Genomic DNA, 22405 nt, shown 5'->3' with positions numbered 1-22405 from the left:
ATAGGACTACAAATATTTTTTTATAATATCATGTTCAAGTGATACATTTCTTTTCTTCAATCAAAACTATGGACTGAAAAAGATTAATTTTAAAGATCAAACAAACAGTGATTACAAGTAAAAACAGGAAGAGACAAACGTAAACAAACAAAGGACTACAATCCCCACAACCCTCTGCGCCTGTCAGTGACGTCACCCGGAGCCCGGACCCGGCGAGCCTGAGCCAGCAGCAGTGTGTGCGCTCAGCAACAAAAGACTCGTCCTCACACCGTCAGCGACGTTTTGTCGACGGCTTTATACCTGTGGATGTATCGCAGGTAGGTTGAGGAGCGGCGGGACGCGAACACACGAAGGTTTCACCCACAGTTTGTAGTTTAAACGGGTTAATTTGTCACGCTGAAGTTGAGCAGCTAGCTAGGTGGCTAACAAGATGGCTCCGTCTATTTACTGCGGAACAATAACAAAGAACGACTCGCGCAGTGTTAGCTAACTTTAAAGTGGCAGGTGTGTGTTTTAAACTGTTCCTACGTGCGTGTTTGTGTGAAGCGGGTTGATTTTGATTAATTAAACTGTGTTAATCAGCTGCTCGTGATGACACCGCCGCCGCCGCTGTCCGTTGGAGGAAGAGGAAGAGGAAGGAGGTGATGATGATGACATGCAGTTAGCTGGCTGCCTGGCTGGCTGACGGACGCTCGGTCGGACGGACTCGAGCCCACTGTGTGTGCGGTTTCGCCCCGCAAACAGAGCAGGATCCGCGGGGACGAGGGGCGAAGATGCCGCGGAGGAAACAATCCAACCCTCAGCCGGTGAAATGTGAGTTTACCTGCCTGGTTCCAGGTGTTAACGAGCTGCTGCTCCTCACAAACCTCTCACCAGCTAAAGGAAATGCTTCTTTGTTCGTCACTGTTCATGTAAAAACACTTTAAACCACCTGTTTTAGGTTTAAAAGCTGCTTTAACAGGCTGTCTTCACCAGGCTCCGTCTCTTCCTCATTGTCTGTGAGAGAGGAAGACTGCTGGAGACATGTTTGTTATCTCATCCTGAGTGCTCACTTCCTCTCTTCCTCCTCTCTGCTTCCTGTCTCTACTTCCTCTTCGTTGGCCCGTACCTGACCTCCCCACGCTCCCTCCTCTTCTTCCCGTCTTTCTCCCTCCCCCTTGCTTCCTGTTTGACCTTTACTCTCACTCCGTTACTCTAAACATCTTGTTTTCTGAATCGTCCTGGAGAACTTCTAACAGAGACGTCCGTTAAAAGGGAAGAGTCTTGATAACAAAATACGAGGTTGCTCCTGTAAGTCACGGTACGTCAGGTTTTCACACGGCCCGACACGTGACTGCAGGATTCAAAGACACTTACGTTGTAATGAGGAAAAAGAATCAGGAAGCAGCTTCTTCATTCGCTTGGCTCAAAGTGTTTCATCACAGACGTGGTGAATCATCGCGAGGAGAGCGGCGCATTCTCAGACGGTCTTTCTTCAAAACACACTCAGCTTTAAATAGCAGAAGAATAACAGAAATGTGTGTGAATGAACGAAGAGACTGAATATCAACTCCAGCCCATTTTAACACCACACAGCTCAGTTGTTTCTTCAGACGCTCTTTAACCTTCTGACTTGCAGCTGTGGACGTGACAGGAATGATTACAGACACAGTTTTGATATTAACTCTGTCACGACGGTGCAGAGAGAGAGAGAGAGAGAGATCAGCACCAAAGATGGTACAGAAGTCAAAATGTGACATAATAACAGAGAGTGACGTTTGAGCCTCAACAGATTCTGTATCTGGAGGCGTTTTTTATCCTTGGATATCACCGATTCTCCATCTTTGTGTCGGTAAAGAGCTTTCGATGAAGCCTGAGTAGATACAAGTGTGTTCGCTGCACAAACAGCCATTGAAGTTGATGAAAGCGTCACGTCCTCTCGCTGTGTTTCTCTTCCTTCACTCCTCTTCCTTTTCCTGACTCAGCCTTCGACTCTTCTTCCTCCTCTGCACTTATCTCATCCTCACCGGTTTCCTTTGCTTGTCTTCTGCTTGCTTCCTCTCCGCCTCCTCCTCTCCCGTCCATCTTCTTCTTTTACTTTCCCTCAGCGCAGATCTCCATTATTTGTTTCTGCAGACGAGAAGATAAATCTTCATCTGTGTGTGCAGACCTCCCTCTACTTTACAAGGAAATTAAAACCTGCTGTGTGTCCGTCTTGTGTTTAGACGTGTATATTGATTTGTTTGTTTACAAGTAATCACAGTAAGTGTGTGTGTGTGTGTGTGTGTGTGTGTGTGTGTGTGTGTGTGTGTGTGTGTGTGTGCAGTGGAGTCGGAGGACGGGGCTGTGGTGTGTGAGCCCGGCTGCCTCGTTCTGGAGAGCGACTTCCTGCTGAGCGGAGAGCTGGAGTTTGGAGACTCGGAGATCATGGGACTGGAGAGAGAGACCGGTCAGTAACACACACACACACACACACACACACACACACACACACACACACACACACGATGCCTTTAGTGTGTTAAAAGATAAAACTGATAGGAGTTCAGATACTTGGTAAAAGTAGAAGAACTGATTCAGCTTCTTTACTGCAGTGACTGTAATAGAGTTCAGGCTCTGACATGTAAACATGAATTCAAAGACTATTAAAGTTAAAGGTAGAGTCAGTAGGATTTGTCCCAGCTGTTCCTGAACGCACCACAAAGACAGCTGATTGTTGACATTTTCTGGTTCCGGCTTCTTAAATATGAAGATTTTCTGCTTTTCTGTGTGATTTATGACGGTAAATAAAGAGTCTTTGAGTGTTGGTTGGACAAAAGAAGATATTTAAAGACGTCACTTTGGGAAGTTATGATGATAATTGATAGATGACGAGATGTTTGTTGTTGGCTTCACATGCATGTGTAACCCTGAGTTGTATAAGTCTTGCTGATGAGATTTAAACACACTCAGTGAAAGTGTTGATGTGGTTGTGTTGAAGACTTCCTCCTCTCTGTTCTCCTGCAGGTATGACGGTCTTCTCTCTGAGCGTGGAGGACGACCCGTCAGCACCATCAGACTCCGCCTTCCCCGCCTTCCTCTCATGTAGGGGGTGTGGTCAGCTCCTGGGAGACACGCCTCTGGGGGCGGGCTTCGACCTGGGTACCTGCTGCGCCATTTATCATTTTGACTCTATTATTATTTATTACGTGACACTGGGTGGATGTTGGGTTGATACTTATTTATATACTTTCTGTTAGAGAGTTTGTTGAATGTCGGGATGTAGAAGTTTTACTGCTGTTACTTTAGTTTGCTTCTTGTTATGTTTTAATATTTGGTTTCTAAATGAAGTCATTCATTCATGAAAATATGCCTGTGATAGTGACGATCATCATAATATAAAATAAGATTTGTTGAATGCAGAATGTGATGAATGGCTTCACGTGACTCTCTAAATATACACAATATCTTTTTGATTAATCAGTAGAGATTTTTTCTTTCATGTTTTGTGCTTGTGTTGATCATTTTGGGATCCACTGAGCTGTAAAGTGGATTAATGACACTGATGTGTGATTTCCTGTGTTACAGGTGTGGGCCTCGACCTGGGGGCGGAGCTTTATTGTCAGACCTGTGAGGACGGCCTCCAGCACGAAGCCTCCTCTCAGCTGAACGGGTCGAACCCGGCCGACAGATCCATGGGCAGCGACTCCGACACGAAGCCTAGCAGCAAGGCGGACGGAGCCGGCGACCTCCCGACTAAACTGTTCTCCTGCTCGCTGTGCGCCTTCACCTCGCGCTACTCCAACCACCTGAAGCGCCACATGAGGACCCACGACGGCCAGAAGCCGTACCGCTGCCCCGTCTGCCCCTACGCCTCGGCCCAGCTCGTCAACCTGCAGCGCCACGCCCGCACCCACACCGGGGAGAAGCCGTACCGCTGCCACCAGTGCAGCTACGCCTGCAGCTCGCTGGGAAACCTGCGGCGACACCAGCGCATGCACACGCAGGAGAGACCGCAGCGGAGGGAGAAGGAGAAGCGGCGAGGGCGGCGGAAAAAGAACGCTGAAGCTGAAGAAGGTAAAAAAATCACACGAGATTCATTTATACACCGACACGACAGCGCGGAAGGAAAGTAAGCGTTCTACATTAAGTTCTGTCTTCCTCTGTGTGAGGAACACGTTGATTCTCTGCTGTGTGTTTGCAGAGCGATGAACTCAGATGTGTTCAAAAGCAAAAGAGCAGAATGTGGAAAAGATCCATGGAAAGCTGCATGAACATAAATAAAAAAGATCTCTGAGCGGGAATGTAACTACGCTTCAGTCTTGGGGGGTTATTCATTCCTCTTTGGAGCCCACAGGGGAAAATGTTATTTTTGGAAGCGCTGAGCAGAAAAGAGGAACCATGAAGTTGAAAATGAGGAAGAGACGTTCTCTCTGGTTGAGTGCCTACAGGTCTGAAACAAATCCAGCTGCGTCTTTAAATCAAATCCTCATGATTTACATCGTAATTATCGAGAATGAGTGAGTTAAACGAGACTCAAACTGATTCACAAACAAAGTGTCAGTCAGCGAGGAAGTCGGACAGAACCAGAAGGCATTTCTGTTTATTTAAAGTTTATTTGTAAGTAAAAAGAGGAAGTTTGGGCTGCAAGATAAGTTTTTTATTATCAGTAAAAACCTGCAGCGCGTCACTTCTGGGACTATTCTTAGTGGGGTTTTCTAACACTCTTCAGGGTTAAACGAAAGAAAATGCAAAGCAGAGTTTGAGAGATCAGATTAGGTTTTTTAACTTGAAGAGAACACACTGTAAACGTTGTGTCTCCCTCCTGCAGTCATGTCCGACCTGACCCTACGAGTGTCGCAGGACTCGGGCTACCTCCAGACGTTAGGAGGCCTCGGGTCTCCGTCCGCCCCGCTGCCCGTCCTCCTCTTCCCCCTGTGCTGCCGGCTGTGCGGCCTCACCCTGGAGGAGGCCGACCTGGAAGGGGAGAAGGCCGAGGGGGACGTTGAGGGAGACGGAGGACAGGTACGTCTCCCTGGACTCTGGATTTTAATCTGTTTCATCACACGTAGAGAAGAGATGTCAGTTTGTTTCATGGTGACAGGTGAGCAATCACTGACGTCCTCTCTGTCTGTATGTTCAGGTGTGTCGTCGCTGCTCGTTGGACCTGCTGTCTAAAGACGGACCCGGGTCTCCCTGCAGCCCGACCGCGTCTCGTGGATCCCGGCGAGGCCAGCGTGGCAAGAAGCTGTACCGCTGCCCTCACTGCCCCTTCCTGTCCCACTACCCCAACCACCTGGCCCGCCACGCCCACACCCACTCCGAGGAGAAACCCCACCGCTGCCCGCACTGCCCCTACACCTCCTCGCACCTCGACAACCTCAAGCGCCACCTGCGCGTGCACACGGGCGAGAAGCCTTACCAGTGCCCGTCCTGCAGCTACGCCTGCGGAAACCTCGCCAACCTTCGGCGGCACGAGCGCATCCACTCGGGCGCCAAGCCGTTCCACTGCGGCGTGTGCGGCTACTCCTGCAACCAGAGCATGAACCTGAAGAGGCACATGCTGCGGCACACGGGCGAGAAACCGTACGCCTGCGCCGAGTGCGACTACACCACGGGTCACTGGGACAACTACAAACGCCACCAGAGGAAACACGGACACAACACGGACAGCTGGGACAAACACGCCCCCATCAACGGCCTGAGCTGGGGCCGAGACACTCAGGAGAGCCAGGACCAGGGCCAGGAGCACAGCTAGAGACTGTGTGTGTGTGTCTGTGTGTGTGTCTGTGTGTGTGTCTGTGTGTGTGTCTGTGTGTGTGTGTGTGTTGTATACACTGGTGAACCTCCAGCTCTGGTTGGAGCTCGACTCAGGTGCCTTCGACAGACTGAACGACTGTAACGCTGCACTGACTTTATCACGGGGCATTAATGTGTGTGTGTGTGTGTGTGTGTGTGTGTGTGTGGTGTGGTGTGTGTCTGCTTCACACACATCACACACACGTGTCTTTAGTAAATGCAGTCGACAGCCTCAGATGTGCTGATCTCAGTCAGAATGTGACTTTTCTAACTGAAGCCGATCAGAACCTGATGAATTTAAATGTTTATTTTTGCTCTACAGATGATCTATATTTTGTAAATGTGGATGGTTTTCCTTTAATCATCATCATCTTCATCTCAGAAGCTTTAACGTCCGGGCGGTGGTTTGATCCTGGACTCGTGCAGTCTGTCAGCGGGGCTCCTGTGCAGCTTCAGTCTCACAGCTCTGATCGTCAGCAGGACTTCTGACTCCACTGTTCACGTTTTACTGTCACCTGATCAGTTTACAGGTTTGAGTGAGCAGATGAGTCTCTGTGATGCGTTTAATGTCCCTGACAACCTCCTGTAGTCTCACTGAGACACTTGTTAGCAACCGCTAACCGCTTATTAACCCAAGTAAACGCTGCACAGTTCACAAGTGGGGAGAAATTTATGCTGTAGAACAAAACGTGAAAACCTGTGGCATTATCTCAGACGTCAGAGAAACCCTTTGACTTCAAGATGAGAGAACCAGAGGTGCAAACATGTTGATTTAAAAAAAAGAATCTGTGTTTAAGGATTCATTTCTGCACAATCTACAAGTGTTGTGGACAAAATTTAGGGGCCGTCGACACCAAGAACTAAACTTGTGTTGGAGTCGACATCAGTTATCCTCGTGATGGTCAAAGAGGACGTCAGTAAAGACAAAACAGACTTCAAAAATCCACAATTATGAATTTTATATGTAACTTGCAGTTAAATATACGTCATGCGAGCCTTGAATATGTCGTCTAAAGAACCACGACTGAGTTATTTACAGTAGAGTGTCGATCAGGTACAAACTAATATAATAAGCTCTCCTGAAGCTTTATTGAGTAGAAAGATGTCCCTGAAATCAATCCAACTGATGTTCCTGTAAATCGATTGAGACCTCCGGCGTCCACATGAGTCGAAGCCTTTTCTCTAAATCATCTGTTTCTAGTTTCTAGAACTGTGTAGCTGTACTCCCGATGATTTAAATCAACATAATGACTGGAAATGAAAATGTCAGAAGACGACGATGATGTTCTGAGAATTAAGACGTAAAGTTTTCACGTCTTAATTCTCAGAACATCATCGTCGTCTTCTCTGCAGTAGGCGGTTCAAAGTGACGCAGAACACGGTCAGTGTCATTAAAGCGTGACATTCTTAAAGGGGGTTTTGAATTGGGAATGCACAGGAGCCCCGCTCGACAGCAGAGAGCAGATTTCATGTCTTCTTTTGTAGCTCGTTAACAGAATGTTTTGGATCCGTATCCTGAAATTTGAAGACGTTTATCCCAGACAAGGAGATTTTTATGTTCCAGCTCGTTTCTCTCGTTTAAGGCCGGATGTTGTGAAAGTCGGCCTTTACCTCTCAGACGTCAACCAATCAGGGAAGAAACAGAAGGAACTGAGTCATGAAAGAACTCTAATTTTATTAAATCGTGACATTTTCCATCCAGCACTGAGACACGCGGTGTTTCTGTCAGCTTGTCTTAGTCGTGTGAGACGTCGGATTCAAGGAGAAGCTCTGTCGACGGTTTTTCAGACATTGTGATTCTGACTTTTGTGTTTTTTAATAAGCTCTCAAATCAAGTAGCAGTGAATCCAGCGTTCAGTGACAGAAGATCTCGATGTCAGAACTGTGAATTTCTCAGGCTGTGGTTGGAATATGTGAATGTGTGAACTGGCTGGAGGGATTTATCACATTAAAGTCAGTAAGAATCGATGCCGTTTCTGTGAAATTTCTGATGTGATTGGATGTTGTTAGCTTAGCATAAAGACTGGAAGTAGGGGGAAACAGCTAGCCTGTCACGATCGAACCTTTCTTCAACGACGACCACCGACGCCACCACACTTATTTTATTCTGTAAAGAGTGCGTCGTGGTCGCGGTGAGGTTGCCAGGTTTGTTGTTTCTCGGCGCCTTCTCATCTCTGAATAAAACGAGTCAGATCGAAGCTGAGTTTAATCCACTTCCTCTTTTTACGCTCTGTGTTTAGGAAACACCTGCTTCACACACCCAGAGCTCACTGAGGGAGACACAAGGCTCAGAAAACAAACCTGAAATGTCCCTAAAAATCTCCCCGACCCACAAAAACACACCTGACGTGAAGCTAAGACGCACAACAACACACAACAACACAAAGACACGAGTGCTGATGGTGTGTAAGTGTGATGAAGGGCGATGGCGAGGCCGAGGTCAGTGTTGTGTGACTGTGACAGACTGATACACTCGGGAGTATCACATCAGTGCAGGCGGTATGTAAAGCAGATGAGGTTCCTGTGAGTGTTGAGGATTTATTGTCACAAGCGACTGAAGAAAAGCAGCCTGTGAAGACGTTTAACTCATGGGCCTGGTGAGTACGACACACTTTGTTTCAACGTTTATCTTCACTTTGTTGTCGATGATCTCACAGAAAAATGTGTTTTCTAGTTTTCAGTGAACAATCTGAACATAAACCATCAATCAAAACAACTTTCCCTCATCGTCTTCGCTTTTAAGTTATTCAGAGAGACGCTGAACACTTCAGGAACCAGGATGTGAAGCATTGCTGACAAATTCAATCAAGTTTTTAGTTTTAGCTGCTACACAACAATTTAAAGCTTCTGTCTGAAACATTTTGGCAGTTTTTCTTCAAAAAACACAGAAATCAACAAGTTTACTCAGGTAACGATTTGCTTCATGAGGTCGCTTGTGTGTAACATCGACAAAACAGCAGCAGCGTAACGGAGAGAGTGTCGAACTTTATTTAAATGTTTAAAAATTTGAGTCTTCGTTTCCAGGGACGTCGAGAGAGCAAATAAAACACAATATGAACAAAGAAATGATAACAGATGAGATGTGGCTCCGGGTGTTTGTTCCTCCAGGAGCTCTGGATCTCAGCGTTGCCTTTGTTTTGTTTTTCGGGGTGAGACCCAGAGGAGCTTTCAGACAGCGAGCCAGTGAAGAGCTGATGCATTCTGGGTGAACTGGAGACTTCTGGCTGATTCTGGTCAGGACAGGGTCAAGAAAAAAGTCCAGCGCGTGATCAACTTTTTCCAAATTGGAGTCTTGACAGTATCGCTTCGTATACACTGTTTGAAGCTGGTAAATTGGCACGTCTCTGTTAGACTTGGCACTTCCTGTTATTAATTTAATGGCTGTAAACTTTCAGCAACAACTATTTAAATGAAATCATGCTGCCGAGTTTCCTCAGGTCCTCCTGGATGTTCAGCACAAACCTCAACAAACTTCATACATTCATAACGTCTTTGTGGATTTATTCAAGAAAATCTCTCTCGCTAGTTTTGTTTGTTCCATGTTTGCAGCAGATATCAACTTTAAAAATAAAATAAATACAAAGGAATGTTTGAAGCTGATGTGAAGTCTTCATGTTGTGGCTTCCTGCTCAGATGACTTCAGGTTTTTCTTGTGGTTAAATCTAAAGCAGCACCTGCGAGCTCGCCGTCCTGCCTCATTACTCGACGATCTCTTCGTGTCTCTGCAGAAAAATTCCCGCCCCAAGTTGTTCCCGGGGGACATCGTGGAGTATCCCAGGAACAAGTTCTTCTCTCACTTCGCCATCTACTACGGAGAGAGGGACGGCGTTCCCTACGTCGCTCACCTGACCTGCCGAGGTCGGTGTTTCACCTCCAGTGATCCTGATATTCTGTGTTTTAGAAACAAATTCAATGTGACCTCAACAGTTGATGAATAGTTTGTTGTTCTGCATCGTGAAGATGTTAAAGCCCGTGGGATGAAAGTTAATATTATAATATTGTGGCAGGAAGGAGGCAAATAAGTCTTCTCATCAAGTCACTTTCGTTTCTTACTTCCAAGTTTTATTTCTGTTTTAAAAGCTGAAATCTTTAATTCCAGTAAAATATTGAATCTTTTTGTTAATTTCTTCAGAAATCAAACAGAATTTTCTCTATTCTTCATTAGAAACCTGCAGCTTTTATGTGTTTGTTTTTATTTCTATCGTTAAAATATTCTCACTGCATTTTTAAGTATTTTAAAGAAAATGACACACACACAAACTGCTTGATCGTTTGTCTCATTTGGGTTTTGTTTAAGACTTTTCCAGCCGTCTCCATCATCAAACACAATGTTGAACACTTGTTGCGTGTTTGATTTGTCAGATTCAGACATTAAGCTGCTGCTGTATGGTCGAGCTCTGAGGTCAGAGGTCAAACTGGATCCCCTGGAGCTGCTGGGGAAAAAGTACAAGGTAACAACGAGAAATATGATCGAATCGTGAACGACTGTCACAGAAACACACTGATGACAAAGTGCTGACGTGTCGCAGGTGAACAACATGTTTGACGAGGTGCACCCAGCCAGAGACTTCCACAATGTGGTGAAGCAGTCGATCGACGACATGATGGGCCGCGAGGTGACGTTCGACATCCTGTTTCACAACAGCGAGCACCAGGCGACGCTCTTCAGATACGGAATCAAGAAATCTGAACAGGTCAGTCGACAGACGATGTTGTTTCACTGATATCAACTTGTTTTCTTGTTGATATCAGTTTCTCCGGTTGTTTTAGCAAATCAATCGAGAGCTTTTTAAACGTTTTTGATTGACTGGAGCTCCACCTGGATCTGTGCTCGGCCCACTTCTCCTCAGTTTACATATAAATGACAGACATTCTCACATATTTAATTATATAATGATAATAATCTGTGTGTTACAGATAGACAAGATTTATAAGCACATCATGCCGGCCTGGAAGAAGCTGTTTGAAGAGAAAAAACTGTGAAACCTGTTTAATGTTCAGTTCTCGTCTCAGCCACTGGAGGGCGACGTCGCTCCTCCTGTTCCGCTCTCTTCTGACGGAGTGCTGTCGACTCTGATCGTCATGATTTGAAAAATAAAGTTGTTATATCACAAAATAAATTTTGGATAAAAATGTTGTGTTTGGAGATTTGACACAAACACATGTTATACTATATTAGTGTTTATAATGTCAAATTTCATGTATTGCAAAAATGGAATACAAGGTGCAGGTTGTTAGCACCTATGCTAATTATTCAATCAGGTGATTTTAAACAATAATGTCAACTAACGACTGTTTAATAATTAATTTTACATACAAATCAGTCAGTCTTTTATCAATATTGTTCTTTTTGCATGTTTACAGCATCTTTTATCAAAAGTTACCAGATAAACTCCTGCTGGTTTCATTTATTTCAGTTTTCATGTTTAATGTTAAAACATTTTTGTTTATCATTCATCATCTCGCTGTCTGGCTTTTCTGATGTTTCAGTATTTGCTTGGTTGCTTTAACTTAAATAAACCAACTGTTTGTTGCCACAGAGATCTTTGTCAGATCTTCACTTTATAAATAAAGTTATTTGAAACGTTCAGTGTTTGAGTCTTTGGTGTGATGACGCAAAAATAATCCAGTCTTTGTTTCAGTTTTTGACACAAGATGAACTTTTTAATTCTGCTTCATCAGGTCGTTTCATCAGTTCCTTATAGGTTAGTGTTTTTATTGAGGCAACAAAGTATCCAGTAGTAACAGGCACTTCATTTGAATTGTAAGCATCACTACATTTACTCACTCAGGAAGTTAAGTAACAAAATGACAGTAATCTGTTACTTTATAATTAGTTACCCCCAACACTTAAGTTCCAAAGGTTGTCACTACAGTTGCAGCTCGAAGTCGTGTTGGTAATCAAAAATATTGTGAAGGTATTAAATTCAGCTTAAGAATTTCTGTATATACCCTGTCCTTCCTCCCTTCCTTCCTCCCTCCCTTCCTTCCTCCCTCACAGTTTGGGAGACACACTAACTCCTCCCTCCTTCTTGTGAGTGTCTTTCAGCCATGATATCAGGATCTTGTTTGTCTCCTCCGGTCTCTCCATCTGAGTCCAGTGTCCACACTCCTCGATGTGTCCTCTGGTCAGGTTCGGGATCTGCGATCAAAAAACAGTTGCATCAGATTTGTTTTCCGATCACCTGTATTGATCGATGGATCACGTCACTGCTGGCTTCCTCACCATCTTCTCCATCCCTTTAGACATAGCCGGCAGCAGCACCTGGTCTTTACCTGCCGTCACCATCAGTGCAGGCATCAGCAGCTGACACACACACACACACACACACACACAATGTAAAAAAAATTTCCAGGACAGCCCCTTGTTTTCCAGGATATTTTAATGAATTCCAGGTTTCTTCTCTCGTGAAGTTTTCTGTCACAAACCTTTGCAGTGGGACGAGAACACATCCACCTCCAGTCCACGTCCCCGTTACGGTACCAGTTCAACGGCCCCCTGTGACACCAAACAGGAGACGATGACTGACCCACAGCAGGGTTATCAATATATCAATAATCATATCGGTACGGAGGCCATATGATATATTGTCATACAGGTACTCTGTCCCAACCCCGCAGCCTAATACCAGAAGAGGAGCACTAAAAAACAAGACAGAGTGGGAAAAGGAAACACTGACGTTCAGCAGGTGAGTACATGTGCTCACCTGAAGCCTCGCTCTCTGTACTGGCTGACGTAGTACTGCAGGTCGGCCTCCGTCAGCATGGAGCTGCGGGGAACCTCATCCGGCTGACCCACTAACAGACCACCTGTAACACACACACAGACCACCTGTAACACACACAGACCTGCTGTAACACACACAGACCTCCTGTAACACACAGACCTCCTGTAACACACACAGACCTCCTGTAACACACACAGACCTCCTGTAACACACACAGACCTCCTGTAACACACACAGACCTCCTGCTGTAACACACACAGACCTGCTGTCACACACAGACCTCCTGCTGTAACACACACAGACCTGCTGTCACACACAGACCTCCTGTAACACACAGACCTCCTGTAACACACACAGACCTCCTGCTGTAACACACACAGACCTGCTGTCACACACAGACCTGATGTAACACACACAGTCCACCTGTAACACACACAGACCTCCTGTAACACACACAGACCTCCTGTAACACACACAGACCTGCTGTAACACACACAGACCTCCTGTAACACACACAGACCTCCTGTAACACACACAGACCTCCTGTAACACACACAGACCTCCTGTAACACACACAGACCTCCTGTAACACACACACAGACCTCCTGTAACACACACAGTCCACCTGTAACACACACAGACCTCCTGTAACACACACAGACCTCCTGTAACACACACAGACCTCCTGTAACACACACAGACCTCCTGTAACACACACAGACCTCCTGTAACACACACAGACCTGCTGTAACACACACAGACCTCCTGTAACACACACACAGACCTCCTGTAACACACACAGACCTGCTGTAACACACACAGACCTCCTGTAACACACGCAGTCCACCTGTAACACACGCAGACCTGCTGTAACACACACAGACCTCCTGTAACACACACAGACCTCCTGTAACACACACAGACCACCTGTAACACACACAGACCTCCTGTAACACACACAGACCTCCTGTAATACACACAGTCCACCTGTAACACACACACAAACCACCTGCTGTAACACACACACAGACCTCCTGTAACACACAGACCCCCTGTAACACACACAGTCCACCTGTAACACACACAGACCTCCTGTAACACACACAGACCTCCTGTAACACACACAGACCTGCTGTAACACACACAGACCTCCTGTAACACACACAGACCTCCTGTAACACACACAGACCTCCTGTAACACACACAGACCTCCTGTAACACACACAGACCTCCTGTAACACACACAGACCTCCTGTAACACACACACAGACCTCCTGTAACACACACAGTCCACCTGTAACACACACAGACCTCCTGTAACACACACAGACCTCCTGTAACACACACAGACCTCCTGTAACACACACAGACCTCCTGTAACACACACAGACCTCCTGTAACACACACAGACCTGCTGTAACACACACAGACCTCCTGTAACACACACACAGACCTCCTGTAACACACACAGACCTGCTGTAACACACACAGACCTCCTGTAACACACGCAGTCCACCTGTAACACACGCAGACCTGCTGTAACACACACAGACCTCCTGTAACACACACAGACCTCCTGTAACACACACAGACCACCTGTAACACACACAGACCTCCTGTAACACACACAGACCTCCTGTAACACACACAGTCCACCTGTAACACACACAGACCTCCTGTAACACACACAGTCCACCTGTAACACACACAGACCTCCTGTAACACACACAGACCTCCTGTAACACACACAGACCTCCTGTAACACACACAGACCTCCTGTAACACACACAGACCTGCTGTAACACACACAGACCTCCTGTAACACACACAGACCTCCTGTAACACACACACAAACCTGCTGTAACACACACACAGTCCACCTGTAACACACACAGACCTGCTGTAACACACACAGACCTCCTGTAACACACACAGACCACCTGTAACACACACAGTCCACCTGTAACACACACAGTCCACCTGTAACACACACAGACCTCCTGTAACACACACAGACCTCCTGTAACACACACAGACCTCCTGTAACACACACAGACCTCCTGTAACACACACAGACCTCCTGTAACACACACAGACCTGCTGTAACACACACACAGACCTCCTGTAACACACACACAGACCTGCTGTAACACACACAGACCTGCTGTAACACACACAGACCTCCTGTAACACACACACAGACCCTCCCTGTAACACACACACAGACCTGCTGTAACACACACAGACCTGCTGTAACACACACAGTCCTCCTGTAACACACACAGACCTCCTGTAACACACACAGACCTGCTGTAACACACACAGACCTCCTGTAACACACACAGACCTGCTGTAACACACACAGACCTCCTGTAACACACACAGACCTGCTGTAACACACACACAGACCTGCTGTAACACACACAGTCCTCCTGTAACACACACAGACCTCCTGTAACACACACAGACCTGCTGTAACACCACCAGACCTCCTGTAACACACACAACCTGCTGTAAACACACACAGTCCTCCCTGTAACACCACAGACCTGCTGTAACACACACAGTCCTCCTGTAACAACACACGGACTCCTGTAACACACACAGACCTGCTGTAACACACACAGACCTCCTGTAACACACACAGACCTGCTGTAACACACACAGTCCTCCTGTAACACACACAGACCTGCTGTAACACACACAGACCTCCTGTAACACACACAGACCTGCTGTAACACACACAGACCTCCTGTAACACACACAGACCTGCTGTAACACACACAGACCACCTGTAACACACACAGACCTGCTGTAACACACACAGACCTCCTGTAACACACACAGACCTGCTGTAACACACACAGACCTCCTGTAACACACACAGTCCACCTGTAACACACACAGACCACCTGTAACACACACAGACCTCCTGTAACACACACAGACCTCCTGTAACACACACAGTCCACCTGTAACACACACAGACCACCTGTAACACACACAGACCTCCTGTAACACACACAGACCTCCTGTAACACACACAGACCTGCTGTAACACACACAGACCTCCTGTAACACACACAGACCTGCTGTAACACACACACAGACCTGCTGTAACACACACAGTCCTCCTGTAACACACACAGACCTCCTGTAACACACACAGACCTGCTGTAACACACACAGACCTCCTGTAACACACACAGACCTCCTGTAACACACACAGACCTCCTGTAACACACACAGACCTGCTGTAACACACACAGACCTCCTGTAACACACACAGACCTGCTGTAACACACACAGACCTCCTGTAACACACACAGACCTGCTGTAACACACACACAGACCTGCTGTAACACACACACAGACCTGCTGTAACACACACAGACCTCCTGTAACACACACAGACCTCCTGTAACACACACAGACCTCCTGTAACACACACAGACCTCCTGTAACACACACAGACCTGCTGTAACACACACAGACCTCCTGTAACACACACAGACCTCCTGTAACACACACAGATCTGCTGTAACACACACACAGACCTGCTGTAACACACACAGACCTCCTATAACACACACAGACCTCCTGTAAAACACACACAGACCTCCTGTAACACACACAGTCCACCTGTAACACACACGCAGACCTCCTGTAACACACACAGACCTGCTGTAACACACACAGACCTGCTGTAACACACACAGTCCACCTGTAACACACACACAGACCTGCTGTAACACACACACAGACCTGCTGTAACACACACAGTCCACCTGTAACACACACAGTCCACCTGTAACACACACAGTCCACCTGTAACACACACAGACTGTGACTGTTACCTCGAGCACAGACTCCTGCGGTGCTGATTTCAGGACGCTCCGCCTGCAAGAACACACACAGACATGTGATCACTATCATTACATCATGAAGGTGATTCTTGTACCTACACAGGTGTGTTGTGTTACGTGTGTGCGTGTGTGTGTGTGTGTGTGTGTGTGTGTGTGTGTGTCCTCACTGCTTCAGTGCTGCTGAAAAAGAAAATCTTGAACGTCCTCTCCAGGTCTTTCTCCAGCTCGGCCTCAGCGGCACCCTGCAGCAGTGAGAGAAACAAGACTTCTGGAAAGTGTTGTCAGGTGCATTCAGGTGCATTCAGGTGCATTCAGGTACGTTCAGGTGCATTCAGGTGCATTCAGGTTCCCATTGGACTGACTGGACTTATTAAGGCCTGTCTATGTTGCATCACATCGTGTTAGCATGTTGGCATGCTGCAGGCAGACTTACAGGCTTTTGGAAGTAGACCTGGTAGTCAAATATGGGAATATTCTTCACTTTCTCTGCAGGACAAACAGACGGGTCGACGGGGAACAGAGGAGTGTTCAGAGACGCCACCGCCCTTCAGAACAACACACAAACACACATTTCAGTCCAGTTTAAAGTCTCTGGGAGGCGTCGCTGAGTCTCTGTGTGTGTGTGTGTGCATGTGTGTGTGTGTGTGCATGTGTGTGCACCTGACTCTCTCGGGGTAGAACTGGGCCATGGTCCAAACCAGAGCGCCGCCCCAGTCGTGACCGATGAGGGTGACCTGAGGGATGGACTGGACAAGAGAAGGAGGTCAGCTCCTGTGTCTGTCATTGTAGAGTGTGTGTGTGTGTGTGTGTGTGTGTGTGTGTGTGTGTGTGTATGTATGTATGTATGTATGTATGTATGTATGTATGTATGTATGTATGTGTGTGTGTATGTGTGTGTGTGTGTGTGTGTGTCTCACCATTCTGTCCATGAATGTGATTAAATCCTGGAAACAAAGAGAAAACAGTTTGTTGATGGAGATGAAACAGTCTGAACAGCTGATGTGTGTCTGATCAGACGTACCTGACACAGCTGCTGCTGAGAATACTCCTCGATGTCTGTCAGAGAGTGACAGTGAAAGAGAGGTGAGCACACTCAGTGTCCAGCAGAGGGCGACACACACCTGCAGACTGACTGCAGACACCCTTTCACAATAAAACACTCTCACATGGCTCATTCATTCATTGATTCATGACATCAGTGTTGTGCTCGTTTGTCATCATGTCTCGAATAACATCTGAACAAAATGATTTAATATTCTAACCTGTCAGTTAATCTGCAGCTGAGCGATGTTCACATTTTATTAAACAATAAAAAAGATCTGCACAAATCATTTCTGATGTGTACGTCAGAAATGTTCCTTTTCAATAAGATGACGATTGGAGGATTATTATATTATTCTTTTGTGAATTTGATCTCATCGAGTTATTTTCTTTTCTTTTATTTCTCATCAGTGTTTCCTGAAGGAACCAGCTTGTTGCACTTTGCCAGACTGTTTTCTGGTGAAGCAGGAGGGGGCGTGGCCTGTGCCTGAGTCCAGGTGAGAGTGTTTTCAGCACCTGCAGCAGAGACACGCCCTCCTTCAGCAGCACCTGTGTGTCTCTGTGTGTTTGAGCTGTGTGGGTCAGAACCGGTCCAGATGTTTGTGTGCTGACGGTGTGTTCGGGCACAATCCAGCTGATTTCATCATAAATCTTTTCTATCCAAACAGTATTTAGTGTTGAACCCACACACACACACACACACACACACACACACACACGTACACACACACACACACACACACACCTGTGGGTGCTGTGGACTCTCCGTAGCCCTTCATGTCCAGAGCCAACACCCTGAATCCTGCTGCTGCCAGAGCTGGAATCTGCAAACAAAAGCTTCTTATCAGGGACAAAGTGCAGTTTGAACGTACATATATTTCACTGAAGTGTTTCCATTTTCTGCTTCTTTACACGTCGACTCCACCACATTTATTTTACAGCTTCAGTTAATAGTTAATTTGCAGATAACTGCAGCAGAGCCAAGCAGCAGATTCTAAAATCAGATTAAAAAAAGAAAACCTGAGTGCTGAATATCAGGTCTGTTCATCAGTCGACTGACAGTTTATATGTATGTGCAAATATTCATAACTTACTTTTGATCCTTAAGTACATTTAATGTCAGATACTTTCAGACTTCTGTGCACAGAGAACATCTCCCTGACTTTGTAACAGAGTATTTTTATATTTGTACTTTTACTGCAGTAAAGGATCTGAATACTTCCTCCATCACTGGCTTTAGTATTAATACATAAACACGAACTGAATCTGTGTTCAGCTGCACAGTTCTGCTCTTCTTTGTTGTTTTGATAAACGTGTGCAGACTTGTGACACAACAGGAAGTTCAAATTGAATTAAATTAAATTAGAGGAAGTATCAAATGAAGTCAAACTTCTGATAAATTATGAGCTAAAATGTCAAAAGAGTGAAATACAAGTCAAAGTTGTGTGATAAAAACCTGAAAACTTTACATAAAAGGTGCACATTTTGAGATAGAAAGTCATTTATGAGATGGAAAAGTTGAAATGATTTCAAATATTCAAGATCAATTGCGACAAAAGGTAAAAAAAAGTCATTCTGAGATAAAGAGTTTGTTACCTGGAACCTCCAGGAGAACCAGCTCTCAGGGAAGCCGTGACACAGCAGAACCGGTGGACCTGAGCCCATTTCAACATAATGAGTCGTCACACCAGGCTGAGACACACACACACACACACACACACACAGAAAATATCATTATTGTGTTGAGAAAACAGGATTTAATCTGCGTCTTTCCTCTGTAAAGCCCTGAGGAGACCACAGGTAGAGAGCCGTGCTGCAGGTGACAGTTACCCTGATGGTGACGTAGCCATGAGACACTCCATCAGGCCTGCAGGAGGGCGGAGGACTCTCTGCTCCGACAGCCTGAAACACACAGTGAGAGAGGACGGCGTGTGAACATGAAGAAGATCATCCTGCTCAGCAGCTTCCTGTCAGCAGAGCAGGATGACCTTTTGTATGGAAGCCCATAAAGGTCAAAACTGTGAGACACAAAGTCCACGTGTGATCTGCAGTTCTGAACCTGAACTCCTGTGAAGTCTGCCAGCTTCCTGAGCGCGTCGTCCAGATCGCCCACCAGGATGGCCTTCACCCCCGCGGCCTCCGCTGCCTTCACACCGTCCTCCTCTGCATCCACCCACACAGCCTGAAACCAGACGGACAGGTGTTTGTACCTGTGTGCAGGCTGTGCAGAGATACGTACCAGACCGTGTCGTCTACCTGCTGTGGCGTCACTCCCAGCTGCTGCAGAGCGCGGCTGAACATGGACGCCTCGGGGACCCTGTGACCTGAGCGACAGGACTGGAGGACCAGGTCAAAATGGCCGCCCAGCAGAGAGAGAAGGCGGGCTGGGCCGTCTGCAGCCGTGCGGTCATCCAGCCAATGATTGGCCAGCACGGCCGTCAGCAACCCTGATGGGAGGAGAACGCCAGCTCAGACTTCTTCTGGTGCGTCAGGATTTAAGCAACGATTAATCTGTGCAGCCCTCATGTCACATTTCACCCAGATGTATAAAATCTGACAGGCACATGTAACATCTGGAGACGGGAAACAAAGTCTCTTGCTGCCAGGAGCTAAACCAAACAGGAAGTCAGCCATTTTTAATTTAGTGGCCAATTTTAGCTCCTATCGCGCAATTTTCCAACGTGCTACTTTTACAAACTGCTGAGATTTAAGCTGCAAACTTCAGACCTCTGAGAGTAAAAGTTTTGTTTCTGTGTAACTGTTTGACAAGACGACATCTACTAGCCGATATTAAATTCTAGTCAGAGCGCCACCTACTGGCGACAGGAACAGTTTCTATAGTGATTCTGGTTCTGGTTCTGGTTCTGGGGTCACTGTCATACAGACCACTGTGTCTCAGACTGGCAGCCGTCTTCAGCACGGCTGGTCGGACCTCCATCATCGCCTCTCTGAGCTCCTCCAGCAGGAGTCCCACCGACCAATCAGGCGGCAGAGTCACGGCCCGGACCTGGGCCTCCTTCACACACTCGGCCTCGAACGCCGGGATCATCTGCACACACACAGTTTCATCATCAGGACCAGAAGACAGCAGCCGGGCCAAACAACCATGTGTAGCTCGCTCACCTGAGAGAGCGTCACCTCGCCGCGCTCAGCCCGGCTCATGGCGCCGTCCTGCTGGGACGCCACACTGGACAGGAAACCACTGAAAACCACCAAGACCAGACAAAGAACCAGATCGTTACATCACAATCACATCGTGCTGCAGCTTTCAGTGACATCATCAGTGTAGGTGGGTGGTCAAGGTGCGGCAGGTGTGCCGAGAGGCCTTTGTGTCTCATAATTATGATGTTTTATCTCATAATGATCGTGTTATTCCGACGTTTATCTCATATTTTTGACCTTTTATATCATATTTTTGACTTCTATCTCATAAATTTGACTTTTATCTCAGACTTATGACTTTATAACACATTATTTCAACATTTTAACACATAATTGAAACTTGCTGAAGACTTGAGGCTGTGATCGAGCTGAGCTCTGATTCCTGTCACACAGAAACAATCATTTGCATTCTAACAGTGCATCTAGTAACGAGAGAAACAACAGTGCAGGGCTGAAACTCAGCAGTGTGTCAGAGTTCATCTGAACTCTTTTGCAAGTCAAATCACGTTTTCACAGAACAAAGCATGAACTTGTCCTGTTGCGTTTGAGAAAACGTTCCAGTCTGAGCAGATGATTTCACAGGTCTTTACAGTTTCCTGACACAGAGAGTTGTTGAGAGGATGAATGTCTCGTCTGATCTGGACAGGTGAACTGTCTGACAGCAGAGGTGGTGCGACTGTTTCTTACCCCGGCAGGTTGTGCAACTGCTCCAACTTGTGGAAAACAGCATGAGGTCTGGAAGAGACAACAACTCCCCAGAAGTTGAAGAGGACGGCTTTCTTCTGGTCCATCCCTGTGAGTGAGACTCTGTGGTCCTGCACAGTCCTGGTTCTGGTTCTGGTCCTGGTCCTGTGCTGCTGCTGCTGCTGCAGACTCTCGTGCAGAGCAGAGGCTGACCTGTGTACGCACTGACACAAGCTCCTCCCACTTCCTCTGCAGGCTCACACGTGACCCAGCGACACAAGAGACACGCCCACTGTGATGACGTCAGAGGTCTGCAGAGGCCCGTTTCTGCTGGTTTACAGAACACGAATGTTAAACTGTGTGAAGAGAAACTTCTCAGTCAGTGTAACAGAGAGAGTCTGCAGCTCCACAGCAACACAAAGCCTCACATTATAACTTTAGTCTGCTAATATATTGACTTTTATCTACAAATGTCGAGCTTTCATCATAATCATGGCTTTAATATCAACATTTTGACTTTTAGTCTCATAAATCTGATTGTTTTAATTTAATATATTTGGCTTTATTGAATAATTCTGACTTTTATCTGATAATTTGACTGTTCATCAAAAAATGTCCTTTTTCATCATCACGTTTTTATATCTCAACATTTTGCCTTTTTGTCTCATAATTCTGACTTTTTATCTATAAAATATGACGTTTTATCTCATCATTGGAATCTTTTTCTCTTAATTGATTATAATTAATATAATTATAATTAATTTGACTCAAAATTTGAACTACATAATTTCGATTTCTCATCTATTTCATTTTCACTTTTTATCTCAACATTTTGACTTTTAGTCTCTTAAAGCCAATAAATGAATAAAGCCAGTGCCTCAACGATCCGATAGAAAACATGAACACAAATGTCAATATGTTGTTAATATAAACTAACAAAGAAGAACACATTTTATGCCTTAAAGAAAATGTCTGCTGATATATTGTTTTCTGAACGACAAATCTGATGAAAGACTCAGTAAATATAACTTCTTACAAATGTTCTTTATGTATATTTTTTGGAGTTGTTTTAGGATTTGAATGATGCAACGTTTGGGCCAGGAAACATTCTCTAAGAGTCAGATGTTTCAGACTATTTACTTTATGTCATATCAGAGGTCTTCAACA

General features: G+C 46.0%; 3 protein-coding genes across 5 annotated transcripts; 2 read left to right on the top strand and 1 right to left on the bottom strand.

Moving 5' to 3' along the window:
• The first annotated feature begins 166 nt into the window (after positions 1 to 166).
• On the top strand, positions 167 to 17171 carry LOC115578018 (zinc finger protein 513-like). 3 transcript variants are annotated; one of them, XR_003983335.1, is made up of 8 exons: positions 167 to 317; positions 583 to 813; positions 2306 to 2428; positions 2986 to 3120; positions 3547 to 4035; positions 4790 to 4983; positions 5102 to 5924; positions 17143 to 17171. XR_003983335.1 is itself a non-coding variant. In XM_030410884.1 (8 exons), exons 2-7 carry the CDS (start codon positions 774 to 776, stop codon positions 5714 to 5716), a joined length of 1596 nt encoding a protein of 531 aa, XP_030266744.1. In that variant the 5' UTR covers positions 167 to 317; positions 583 to 773; the 3' UTR covers positions 5717 to 5738; positions 5771 to 7725. The 3 variants fall into 3 exon arrangements, 2 of the variants coding, with proteins under 2 accessions (XP_030266744.1, XP_030266743.1); XM_030410884.1 differs by lacking the exon at positions 17143 to 17171 and having other exon boundaries at positions 5102 to 5738; positions 5771 to 7725; XM_030410883.1 differs by lacking the exon at positions 17143 to 17171 and having other exon boundaries at positions 5102 to 7725.
• Positions 7846 to 11347, top strand: LOC115578019 (phospholipase A and acyltransferase 1-like). Its single transcript, XM_030410885.1, has 5 exons — positions 7846 to 8354; positions 9486 to 9615; positions 10120 to 10208; positions 10287 to 10451; positions 10675 to 11347. The coding sequence occupies exons 1-5, from the start codon at positions 8346 to 8348 to the stop codon at positions 10738 to 10740; spliced, it is 459 nt and encodes a 152-aa protein (XP_030266745.1). The 5' UTR covers positions 7846 to 8345; the 3' UTR covers positions 10741 to 11347.
• Positions 11394 to 21502, bottom strand: LOC115578017 (bifunctional epoxide hydrolase 2-like). Its single transcript, XM_030410881.1, has 18 exons — positions 21242 to 21502; positions 20516 to 20594; positions 20279 to 20441; positions 19649 to 19839; positions 19452 to 19574; positions 19223 to 19294; positions 18989 to 19084; positions 18138 to 18216; positions 17373 to 17407; positions 17269 to 17295; positions 17012 to 17097; positions 16785 to 16896; positions 16519 to 16593; positions 16343 to 16385; positions 12465 to 12567; positions 12187 to 12256; positions 11984 to 12064; positions 11394 to 11899 (listed from the first exon to the last, which is right to left on the bottom strand). The coding sequence occupies exons 1-18, from the start codon at positions 21343 to 21345 to the stop codon at positions 11753 to 11755; spliced, it is 1686 nt and encodes a 561-aa protein (XP_030266741.1). The 5' UTR covers positions 21346 to 21502; the 3' UTR covers positions 11394 to 11752.
• Positions 21503 to 22405: the final 903 nt, after the last annotated feature.

This window comes from Sparus aurata, unplaced genomic scaffold (assembly GCF_900880675.1).
Source record: "Sparus aurata unplaced genomic scaffold, fSpaAur1.1, whole genome shotgun sequence".
NCBI lineage: Eukaryota > Metazoa > Chordata > Actinopteri > Spariformes > Sparidae > Sparus > Sparus aurata.
This window is presented reverse-complemented; position numbering and strand designations above follow the sequence as displayed.